The 12,947-nt window shown below is 39.4% G+C and overlaps 1 protein-coding gene across 2 annotated transcripts in view; it reads left to right on the top strand.

Annotated features, from left to right (window-relative positions):
* Positions 1-12,947, top strand: part of LOC111569680 (1-phosphatidylinositol 4,5-bisphosphate phosphodiesterase beta-4) — a 109,510-nt gene that overhangs the window by 42,143 nt on the left and 54,420 nt on the right. For both annotated transcript variants that reach the window (XM_055015818.1, XM_055015817.1), the window contains exon 4: positions 6,183-6,280. In XM_055015818.1, the coding sequence (XP_054871793.1) occupies positions 6,197-6,280 (84 nt within the window). In that variant the 5' untranslated portion in view covers positions 6,183-6,196. The remainder of the gene's footprint in view (positions 1-6,182; positions 6,281-12,947) is intronic.

Below are 12,947 nucleotides of genomic sequence, written 5' to 3'. Positions count from 1 at the left end.
TCTAAATTATGCAATCCTAATAAATTATCATAATCTGTACCTACAACCTCTAGCATCTATGAAATGTTGCTTATTGATTGATGTTGTTTTGACATACTATCAATCAATAAGCACAGTATTCGTCCATCTTATTTAGTCAGATTGATTTTACATGCTAAGATATGTAGTTGGAAATACTGTCAATACACAAACTTTTGCATATGTTATCATATTCACCAGTGGGTCATGGGAAAGAGAAGAAACTGGAAAAAAGATTGTTGAGTAGCATGATGAAACCAACACACAGTGTATATACATATCATTTATCTTTTTCTGTAAATACAACTCATTTCATCTGACACTACCTCTGCTGCTACAAAGGGAAAATGTGGCATGAAAATTATGTTTACCTGGAATTTAAATATTTAGAATGTTTCTTTGTCTGCCTTTGATGCAGCAAAACCTAAGACAGAATGACAATGTGGTGTCGGATTAAATGAGGCATGTTATTAACAAGGCCTGTCTTCCTTTTGAGTTTCTTTGGTTTCACTTGGTTGTTTCTAATCATAAAGTCCTTAGTTAATACCTGTTGTGAATCGCTCTTTAGAGGTTTGGTTTATTGTGACAGCCATGTCACATGTGCTTCTCTCTCTCTGTGTTGTTAATGTGTGTCCATTTAAGTTTGTCCCCAGTCAACCCTTTCCACCGCTGGCTGACTGATGTAGCTGTAGCCTAATTTTAGTTTATGAGGTGTGGGACCGCTGGGTGCTACCCTAGCTGCCATTTTAGATGAGGAGGCTGGGAACAGTGTCCCTCACGGGGCTCCTATCTATCGTAATTATCTCATCATCAGGGGTTGGACAAGGGGCTCGGACCTCACTGACTTCCTTCAGCTCCCCTTGGCTCCTCACGTGCACACTCACACGTCCAGGAGCTCTGAGGCCCGGTGTGCACGCTGGCATGGCCTTACAGAACCTCAGCTGCTGCACCGCCATTGGATGGCTTTCATTCCGCTGAGGAAAAGTTATCTAATGCATACTGTTGAATGTGGTGAGATCTAGGCTAACGTCAGACAGGACAGCACAACCCAATTAGTCAAAATTAGAGATGTGAATTTTCCTCTCTGAATCATTTACAAATATGTAACATTTCTTTGAGATTTGGTTAGTGTTATTAAATAAATCTGGACTGGGTACAGCCTATTTACATTTCTCTGTGGGTTGAGTTCCTGGCTGCTCACCCATCTTCAGTTCTTAATTTACTCTGCAAATGTGCATCTGTATTTTCATTCCCGTGATGGGGTGTGTGCGTCTGTGGTGTAGGCCCCTGTTAGACTCCACAGATGGTGGAGGATTTGATGAGGTTAGTCCCTTTTTTGTTCATCAGTGAGTATATTGACCAGGCCTGGATGCTGCATATCCCGTAGCACTATGAGGTGTAGCATAACAGTCTTATGTGTTGGGACTCAAAATGGCTTTATTTCCAAAAAATAGCTGAAAAGTGTTTTACAATAAAATGTCTATCAATAATTATTGGTTATTTTAAATGACCTATTTTTAATAAAGACGAGCAGAAAATAAGTTTATCTTGAATTCAACCACCTTGATTTGAGCTTTCCCACATATCTGTTATCAAGCCACACAGGTAAAATGTGTTGATAGTAACATAAGAATGAAAAACACACACAAATAAATGAATATGCAAACATAAATAAAAAGAACTGTTACGTTCCTTGGCCAGATCAGCAGCTAGTGTGCTGAGTCGGTGTCGTAATGTTGAAGCCTGAAGCGTGGTGCTTTGATTCTGGATTGGCTTTGTATTTAAGATGCTCGCTTTGTGTTGAATTTTGGTTTTGTTTATTTTTTGTAAATAAATAATTAAAATTACTTATAGAGCACTTTACAACAACATAAAAGAAGACCAAAATGCTTTCCATCAGCATGATAAAACAAAACAATATAATTTGGTTACTACAAAACCATAAAACCATAAAAATTATAAGAACCGTAAAGCCATGAAAGCCATAAAACCAAAATGCAACGCAGATGAATCGGTAACATTTAAATAAGGAATTTTGGGAAGACATGAAAATAAAACACCAATCCTCACCAGCTGTAGCTGCCACCAGGGTGTGGACAGGGTTGGCCCAGATGTTTTTACAGAATAGCGCAGCTTGGAAGACCAGCACAGAAGCCACCAGGAAGGCAAGGAATATGAGTAGATGTTTATGACACAGGGAGGACAATTATTCATTCTTATAACCAAACTTTTGGTTACATGCTTTCATGACGCTTTATCAAGCAGCTTGCAAAATTGTCTATCACCGGTATTAGGGAAGTCGATGATTAGTTAATAAATCAGTTTCTATTACTAACTTATTAAAAATAAAAAAGAAGGAGATGCATCTTAGAAAATGTATTCAGGTTTAACTGTAGTAACTGGTTTCACAGCCAGGTGGAGCCTCTTGATGTTTATCAACAGTGGAGACAGTTTAACTAGTAAAGTGCCACCATGAGAACGTCTCCTGTGACACTTAATGCCCACTAGCGAGTGCAGTGCGCTTATGAGCACTATTAGAGCATCACTAAAGGCTGTTGGTTGATTGTCCATGGTTGAAAAGCATCACTATAGTCAGTTCAGTTTCATTAGGTCACAGGCGGATGTCCACTCTAAGTTAGTAATTAAATGAGTATTGTTTGACAAGGCTGCTGAGTATGGGCTAGGAAAACTATTCAGAATTTGCATTCCTAGCCAATATACACTACCGTTTAAAATGTTGGAATCACTTGGAAATGTGCTTATTTTTTTTGAAAGAAAAGCATTTTTTTCAATGAAGAAAAGATTAAATTAATCAGGATTACAGTCTAGACATCGTTTATGTGGTAAATGACTATTCTAGCTGGAAACGGCTAATTTTTAATGGAACATTTCCAGCAAACATCACTCGTGTGTTCTAATGCTACATTGTGTTAACTAATCGGGTTGAAAGGCTAATTGACGATTAGAAAAACCTTGTGCAATTATGTTCGCACATGAATAGAAGTTAGTTTTCATGGAAAACATGAAATTTTCTGAGCGACCTCAAACTTTTGAACGACAGTGTATATAGCCATCATTTTGTTTTCCAGGCCCTAAAATTAGCGTGTTGTCTAATTTCCTCATGGATGCACCATCTCTACTGAGCATCTTTCATTAAACATCCATGTAAGGGTGAAATTAGCTCCTATTAGCGGCTGTATAATTGCGTGTCCTTCCTGAATCACTCTGTGTTTTCATAATGACAGCCTTCATCTGTGTTTGTCATGCCAGGGGGAGGACTGCAGCCCACCCAGTTGACAGTTTTCTGTAACCCCTGTTGATGTTGTCTCTGATCTGTGCTCCCCACATCAAAAGCAGACATCCTCCTGCTGTAGTCGCCACGTTGTTCCTGCAGCCTCTCCAGTCAGCCTCTGTCACACACAGCTGTTTCCCTCTTCTATCTCTGTCTGCTCACCACTGTTCTGTTTTGTCTCTTTGCTTGTCATGTCACTCTCTCCTCATCTCTCTGTCTCTCACCTCCTCCTACCTTTGACTGGCTTCATATTTGGCTCTTACTTTTACCTCGCTGATTTTTATTTTTTGCCTGCCTCGCTCTTATCTGTGCCTTTTCGTATCTTTCTTTCCTCCCATTTCTTCCTAAGACTCCCTTTCTGTTTGTTTTCCTTTTTGTCATCTCACCGATCAATATACAGCTTCTATTTGTTTGTGTCTGGGAGAAAAATTGGTGTTTTCTGCATGAAATGTAGGACCTCAGTCTGCAGGGTGCTGAAATACACAGATACACTCATGCAGGTCACAATAATAAACCTACTGGTAAAATAGCATTCACAGTTTTGATTTTTAGAAACAAAATTACAGATATGCAAACTGTGGTTGTTCTGCATTTCAATTTGCAGCTGATTTTCTGTATATAGCTCAATAGGGTGAAAAGACCTGCTAATCAAGCTGAAATCGCACCTCGCAGTATTCCCATAATGACTTAATAGCAGCTGTGCTCTAGACTATACATAGAATGTCACGTTCTTGAGTGTGCTTCTCACTCTCAGTTTTGCCTGACACATTTGAGGCTGACGTAAGGGGAGCCTATATTTGGGTGGTGTCATCAACAATATTACAGTTTCCTGTCAGGACACCCTCCCCTCGCTGAGCTGCATATCTCGCGTGATGATACACGTGCAGGTGTGTCACATGAACTGGGTCTGACTCGTTTCTTTTTTTTTTTTTTTTTTTTTGCCTGTGTGTGTGTTTGAAGAAGAGGAGTACAGAGCGGATCCAGACCATTTCTGGCCAAGTGCAAGATAGTAGAAAGTAGAAAATTCCACCCTCAGATATGTTATGTCAGAAATATTCAACTTGTGTTGGTCAGTCCAACCCAGGGGTTATTCTGTGATATCTGTAATATTTTTAAGTACATAAACCCCCTCATTGCGTTTACGTTGCCTATTTATGTTGTACATGATTATTTAAAATAGAAAATTGCAACATTAGTCTTTAAGTGTTATAGACTCTTACTCATGACCAATCAGATTTATTTTATCGGAAATCACTTTTAAAAAAATTTGCAATACAGATAAGTGGAAAAATGCTGAATATCAGATTGCACATTGAGTTTGTTTGCATTAACTGCATTGGAACAAATAAAGTAGGCTGCACAGTGTTGTCCAATGGTAATATAGGCTATGCTACACAAGGCGGCAATAAACAGAGTAGAAGAAAACCAGTAGTTTGTTCATTGCTATAAAGCCTTGAAGAACTAAGATAGATAAACCAGTTGTCTTGGCCATGTACAATAAAAAAATAAATAGAAGTCTTCAGGAATTGTTTTCAGTGAAGCAAGTTGCAGTAATTCTTTTGTGACTACTGGTATTGAATATGTTTGATGCTGTCTGGAGATTCTAGAAGTAAAAACATGAGAAACGGTGTTCCCATCTCTAGGGCTGGTCGATAAATCGATTTTATCGATTAATTCGACTTTGTACTTGATGTCGATTTGTTTTAATGAAAATTGATTTTCTCATCAACATCCGCCACCAACGCCTTCCCGCTGGGCTCCCGTAGTTCAGAGTGCGCGCCCCTCCCCATGCTACACAAACAACATGGCGGCGAGCGGTGCAGATCTTACTACGAAGAAAGGAAACGTATCTTCAGTCGCTTGGAATTGGTTCGGGTTCGTGGCGTCAGACAGAGAACAAACAGCACCTCGCTGCAAAGTCTGTTTAAAGGCCGTTGCTACCAAAGGTAGCAGTACAACCAATTTACTGCAGCACCTCAAACAGAGGCATGCTGCCGAGTGGGAGAGGTGTTGCTCCCTACGAAAGGAACAAGACCGCGGCAGCCCAAGCACCGCCACCAAAAACACAACCTACCGTCTTGGAAACATTGACAAACTGTATCCCGTATGATAAGAAAGAAGCCCGGTGGAAAGCTGTCACGGATGCAGTCGCGATGTATATTGCAAGAGATGTGGTGCCCATATACACCGTGGAAAAGCCGGGGTTTATTCAAATTGAAACTTGTTTTGAACAATTTTTTTTTGTCATCTGCAAATTGATTTTAGGTGGGGGGTTTAAAAAATCGGATAAATCGTGAATCAGGATTTTTTTTGTGAAAAAATCGGAGTTATTTTTTTTAGGCCATATCGCCCAGCCCTACCCATCTCCCATGAGGCTGATGAAGTTTTATGGAAAAAGTCAAAAGGTACCTCAAGTGAGCGTTAAACTTTTGTTGTGAAACTGAGGAAAGTTTTTAAAAATCTGTATAACTAAATGACTGATTACAAGACAAGAAAATTAGATTATGACTCTAGTGATTGTTTTTTTTTCTGCTGTCTTCATTTACTGATCTGACACTTTAAAATCACACTACTTAAAATTAAAGCCCACATTTCTTTGTCAAGCAGTCAAAGGCACAAGAAACGATATGAATTATCCCACTCAGTGTTTAACACATAATAACCCCTAAATCCTGCTATTGGTTCTTGTTTGTTGGTCAGTAGTTTCACATGTAGCTGTTCTACTTCTCAGGAGAGGATATTTTTGGCTGAGCCCCTGGAGGGCCGAGTACAGTAGCTGCACTCACGAGCAGATGCACCTGGTTGTCACAGATTTTTTTTTTACTGATCTTTGTCTGTTTCTGTCTCTTTCCCTCCTTTATTTGTGTCTCAGGTTTGTGAGCAGCCATGACGAAGTCTTACGAATTCAACTGGCAGAAGCACCTGCCTGAGTTCATGCAGGAAGGTGCCTCCTTTGACAGGTTTGATGAGGTAAATATGATGCCTTTCTACCAGTCAGTCAGTTGGGGCTGTGGTCAACCAAAGTAAATTTTGCTGGACTGAAATTGTTCCTACTTTTTAGCCAATCAATCTGTCACAGAGTAAACAAATCTGCAAGTTATCTCTGGTTTAACTGACTCCACTCTACCAGGTAGAATTATTAGCCTAAATAAATCATAAATCCACTTAGAAAGCTAGTATTTCCAGCATATTAAACCATTTCAACATCGTTGTTTTATACTGAATTGATAACAGTTTCTGAAAATAGAACTATACCAACTAATTCCAGCACAAGAACTACTGATCAATGTAATACAGACAAGTTAACTACTGTTTATATATTATATTTATATGGTCCTCCATGTTGGTTGTTGAGTGATGACATTAAAACTGATGTTTGCAAAGTTTGCAGTAGACTTTTGGGCCATCCGTTGGAACAAAATGCAGCCACACTGACAACTTCTTTGCCACAGTGTCAATTAGTTTGACGCCAACTCTGAATTAATGTTCAATGAGAATTAAATAAGTTAGACTTAGCAGTCTTTGTTAGGTTGGGCAAGTTCAAAGTTGCAAAAAGTTTTTTGAACAGACTACCTGTTAGCAGGGGTGCTAACAGGTATTCTGTTCTGCCTGCTTCCAAAAATAATGGATTAATCTGGGAAGACTGTTAAAATGAAGCTTTTCTTCTTATGAAAGCGACCCCAGAGCTGATGAGAGCATATCAAAAACAAGTTGACCTGGATACTACAGCACTAGCAAACATTCAGTTTTTACAGGGTTTTATTTATGCATGTGCCTGAAAATGGTAAGATTTAAGAATAAAAATAAAATATAGCGTACAGTATTAGAAAATATAATAAAAATTCCCCCTGCTGCCAAAAATGATGGATTATATCTAGAAGATTATTGATGTAGTGCTTTTCTCAAAATAAAAGTAACACTGGAGAATTTGGTCAGATGAAAGCACATCAACCAGTGGACCTGATTTCAGCCGTACAATTAATAAATGTAGTTTAAAGTCCTTGATGAAGTGGCGAAGGTTTAGCCTTCAATACAAGCTGTCTGAGTTTGTCAGTAACCCTGCTGATAGTGACAGATTATTTGCTTCGCCTTGTTATTATCCTTCACCTCAGTGATTGTCCCTGGCTCAGTCATTGGCTGCACACACACAAAAACAGTTGTGTATTCGTCATCGAGTCTTAAACCAAGTCTTGACCTTAAAATGTATTGATTTACACCTTGGGGACATTTTTTTTGGTCCCTAGAGTGACCTTGTAAACAGATTTATGTCCCCACAACATGAGTAATACAAGCACAGACGCACACACTCTGAGTAGTACCGTCTCCTTTCTAACCTGATGCGTCACTGCTGTAGTCAGACTTCTCCCTGTAGGCAGGAGTCATTGATCAGGCTCATTAAGAAGCTTCAGCATGGCGACTGCTTGTCTGCAGCAACATTCATTGAGGGTCTTAATCAGCACAGTGAACAGATTATGTGTATGTAATACTGCTTAGGGTATAAATCCTGAGATTTCCACGAAGATGCTGAAATGCTCACAATGCCACCGTTGTTGGAATGTTTAAATGGCAATATTACAAAGATGAGATTGCATACTGCATATGTCAGGGTGTAAATGTCATTGCAGAGAACCATCAGCAGCCCAAACAGATAAAAAAACAACTGAGATAGAAAATATAGATAAATTAGAGCCTGAGAAATTCTGTATTTTTGGGGCTGATGCCAATTTTTAGGGAGCAAAACATATCAATATATAGGCTAGTATTCTTTATATATGTATATATACACTGATCTGGCATAACAATATGACCACTGACAGGTGAAGTGAATAACACCGAATATCTCTTCATCATTACACCTGTTAGCGGGTTGGATATATTAGGCAGCAAGTGAACATTTTGTGCTTAAAGCTGATATGTTAGAGGCAGGAAAAATGAGCAATCATAAGGATTTGAGCGAGTTTGATGAGGACCAAACTGTGATGGCTAGATGACTGGGTCAGAGCATCTCCAAAACTGCAGCTCTTGTGGGGTGTTCCCGGTCTGCAGTGGTCAGTATCTGTCAAAAGTGGTCCAAGGAAGGAACAGTGGTGATCCGGCGACAGGGTCATGGGCGGCCAAGGCTCATTGATGCAGGTGGGCCAATGTGGTCCAATCCACAAAGAGGATAAACAAGCTACTGTTGCTCAAATCTCTGAAGAAGTCAATGCTGGTTCTGATAGCAAGGTGTCAGAATACAAAATGCATTGCAGTTGCATATGGAGCGACATAGCCGCAGACCAGTCAGGGGGCCTATGCTGACCCCTGTGCACCGCCAAAAGCACCAACAATGGACACGTGAGCATCAGAACTGAACCACGGAGTAATCAATAAAGGTGACCTGGTCTGATGAATCGTGTGTTCTTTTACATTACGTGGATGGTTGAGTGCTTGTGTAGCAGTTGTGTACTCTCTCTTGTGTTGTGTGGATAATCAAGCACAGAACGTCTTCCCTTTTTGGCACCAAATCCGCCGTTTATTTGCAGGAGCTGGTAAAACACACCGACATTACTCTCACAGTCGCCCACGTGGTAACCTCCTGATCATGCACGGCAACTGGACACAGCAGACTGAGCGCGTCTATATCATATTAATATGAAATAATGAATGAATGAAACATGTACCTGGTAAAACACACTGACATTACTCTAACAGTCATGCATGCGGTAACCTCCCGATCATGCTAAAAACACAAAGCAAATTATTCAGCACAGAGATTAAACTTAATTAGCATTTTTCTAGCGGAGCTTATACTGGTCATCTTACCACGGCAACCGGACACAGCAGACTGAGACTGCAGTGTGGGGGCACACACCCCAAGTCTGCAGAGGCCCGGATGTGTGCGTCCACGCCATGTCCGGTCACTGTGGGAACCAAATATGTAATATGAGATGGTAAGTGGAATCATTAACTCTGGTACACTTGTGCCTCACTTACCTGGAGAACACATGGCACCAGGATGCACTATGGGCAGAAGACAAGCTGGCAGAGGCAGCGTGATGCTTTGGACAATGTTCTGCTGGGAAACCTTGGGTCCTGCCATCCATGTGGATGTTACTTTGACACATACCACCTAAGCATTGCAGACCATGTACACCCTTTCATGGAAATGTTATTACCTGATGGCTGTGACTTCTTTCAGCAGAATAATGCACTGTGCCATAAAACAAAAATGCTTCAGGAATGGTTTGAGGAGCTCAACAACCAGTTTGAGGCGTTGACTTGGGCTCCAAACTGCCCAGGTCTCAATCCAATTGAGCATCTGTGGGATGTGCTGGACAAACAAGTCAATTATTAATTTACATATATGAAGTTATTGTAAATCTATTTTTGTAGATGCTAATTTATTTTTTACTATGTTTGAACCTAAAATTGCACATTACCTTTTTACTGATTTGTCAGAAAAAATATGTATATTAAGGATTTTTAAAAAATAGTGAATAATTGTTTAAACTGTTATTTTCCAGATGTCTCCTGTTTTGTTAAATTACAGCTGATATCTAGTAAAATCACAGAAAATATAGATTTACATGTTGACTGTAAAACACAAGAAATATGCCAAAACTGTAAATAATGTCAAAAGCAAAAATCTTTTCTTTACAAAAAGTAATTTGCATTTTTCCAATGTGGAACCATAAAATAAAGCAGTTTAACTGTATTTGAGTGTTTTTAAACTGAATTAAAAAAGAATTATTTTACAGATATTTGCAGTTATTTTCAGTTTTTTTGCAGTTTTTGAGCAGTATTTCACATTATTTCAACATGTTTTTTTTTCTGCCATCTGGCACCCTTGCTGCCAGATTTTCACCGTTTCTTTATGACATATCAATATATCATCCTCTAAGATAAATCACTAGAAATCTGTTTGAAAAAAATCTGTTTTTTAAACCATAAACAAGTTCGTTCTCCTCTATCACCTGCATAACTGAAAAGATTGAGACAAATATTTACCAATATCATCAGATATCTATCTCTCTATGTATGACTGTGTATCTGACCTCGTGTATATCTTCTGTCTTTTTACCCATGTTTCTCCTGACAAACTTAATCAGGACACTTAGCTAGGACATTTGTTGAGCAAAGGCAAAGTGTGTCACAGACCCACACACACATTCACACAGAAACATGAACGTTGGCCTGAACATCAGGAAATCCCCTCAGTCCTCTCTGCTTATGTGTCCATCAGTGGGGGAGGAGGATCCCTCTCAGGCGGAGCAGAAAACTTGAAAGCACGTACAGAAAAGCGTCATCAAACCCGCTGCCATGTCAAAGTGAGCAGTGAAAGTGGGCCAGCAGGCTTCTGAAGAAAGTCCTCAGTGTGCTGCTGCTGTGAGTTTGAGCCAAGCTGAGGCAGGACAAGGTTACGACTGGCCTGGATGGTAATAAGGTCGACTGCTGTCAGTCACCTCAAAGGGTAAAATTAATGTTGTCACTGGGGATACAGTGCTGCCCTCATACCACTGCATTTCATCATTAATGAAGAATTATTACTTAAAATCCTTTTTTTCTTTTTCTTATAATGCTTAGAGCTCAGAATGGGCCTTTGCAGATGACTACACAATATACAGTAAACTTAATAAGTCTGTGTTACCTTATTTAACAGGAATTATGCATTTTTCTGTTAATTATGACAATTCTATAAACAGAAATGACTCTTATGCTTCAGAAAATAAAACCCCAGTGAAAGAACACAGATTAAAAATTCGATTTTTTTTACTTTTTTTACTGACCTTTCACCTTGTGAGTTTCCTCAGTGAGGGATCAATAAAGATTCTTATCTACTTACTTTGCCAAGGAATGCGACAGAGTTATGTGACGATCGATGTTGGTTTTTCTGTCTGTTCGCAACATTACTCAAAAACGGAGTGAGATTTACATGAAATTTTCAGGGAAGGTCAGAAATGACATAAGGACCAATTGTAGATGTTGGCAATGATGCGGCTTATAATCTGGATCCACGATTTCATTGGTAATGGCACTGAGTCATTGTAACCATGACAACGAGTGAACACTACGTCAGCAGTCTGCTGACGATCACATGATTGCGATCGTACTACAAATCTACCGCCGCGGACTTATTGGGACTAACCCATCGGAAATGATACAAGGAATGAGCAGCCTTGGCGGAGTACTGCGCTCTCTGAGTGCTTTTCTAGTTCTTACTGTTATGGCGCTAATAGTTGCTTGTTTCCTAGTGCTGTAGTATCCAAGCTGACTGGTTGGTCGATAGGCTTTCATCTGAACAAATTCTTACTGGTTGCACAAACTCTGCCGTTACTTAACAAACTTTATTTCAACAGCCTTCCAGGATTATTCCATTATTTTTTGGGGAGGTAACAGGACCAGACTACCACATTTACCAATTTTGGACGGGCCCAACCCAATAGATACTGCCAGATGTAACTTTTTTTTAAGATTTACTGAAAGTTTAATCAGAGTTGGCTCCAAACTAACTGACACCATGTCAAAGAAATCATTGGCATGGCTGCATTTTGTGGCCAAAAAGTTGACTTTGCAAACAGCAGTTTGCATATCACAGCTCAACAAAAAACATGTTAGATCATCTAAAAACAGCAGCTGACTGGTGTGTTGTATTTCTCATTAGTTCTTGTGGTAGATCACCAGCTGACATAGTTCTGTTTTTAGAAATCATATGAATCTGGGATGTTGATCTGCACTTTCTGAGTCCGTTTTTATCATTGCAGTATAAACTAACCAGGTCATTGATGATTGATGATTTAATATGCTGCAAATAACGTTGTATGTTTGTAGTGAGAAAAGATAAGTCTTTATTATAATCACAGTGGTGTTACAGCAGCAAAAGTGGATAGTTGATAGTGCAAACTTGGAACGTGTAGAAAATAAAAATGAAAAAAATATATACATAAGTACTGTTGATATTGTACAGATTTCTCTGGATGTGGAGAATATTGCATGCATCTATATACTGAAAAACTGTGCTATGACACAGATTCTTCCAGTGAGTAGAAACACTGATTCATTGAGGCTAATAAGGTTAGCAACCCATTGATTGGTTGAGTGCAATTTCAGGCAACCAGCATTTTGTTTGGTTAACTGCAGCTCTAATCAAGTCTGACTCTGAGCTTTGCTGAAACTAGTGAATCTCAGTGGGTCGATTCCCTCTTTCATAACCACATTTTTATTTTGGTTGTCAACCTCTTAAATTATCTTGGTTGTTGTTATTGTAAGTAAAGTCTTCCTATTACGGATAACTACTGTCTTCAATACTTTCTATGGGTGTTTCTGTGAGTGAATCGTTTCCTGGTAAACACCAAGGCTGCAGGGCGAACTCTTAAGCAGGCAAATATGCTAAAAACAGCATGGATTTTCTATTTTCCTCTAACCATTCTCTACTGACTGAAACCCCACTGGGTGACAGATGGTAGAGGCAGGTAATGTGCATGTATGCGTGTGTGTGTTGTACCTACAGTGTTCAGTACAGTTCCAAGCTTCCCTGGTTATTACTGCCCTGTGTAGAATTAAAATATGACAAGTTTATAAAGGCAACATCACGCCCCAGAATGCTTTCACGATAATCTCGTTCCTCTTTTCAAACAGAAGCAGAAGTTTTTTTTTTCTT

The sequence above is a fragment of the Amphiprion ocellaris genome, chromosome 12 (genome assembly GCF_022539595.1).
Source record: "Amphiprion ocellaris isolate individual 3 ecotype Okinawa chromosome 12, ASM2253959v1, whole genome shotgun sequence".
NCBI classification, from domain to species: Eukaryota; Metazoa; Chordata; class Actinopteri; family Pomacentridae; genus Amphiprion; species Amphiprion ocellaris.
This window is presented reverse-complemented; position numbering and strand designations above follow the sequence as displayed.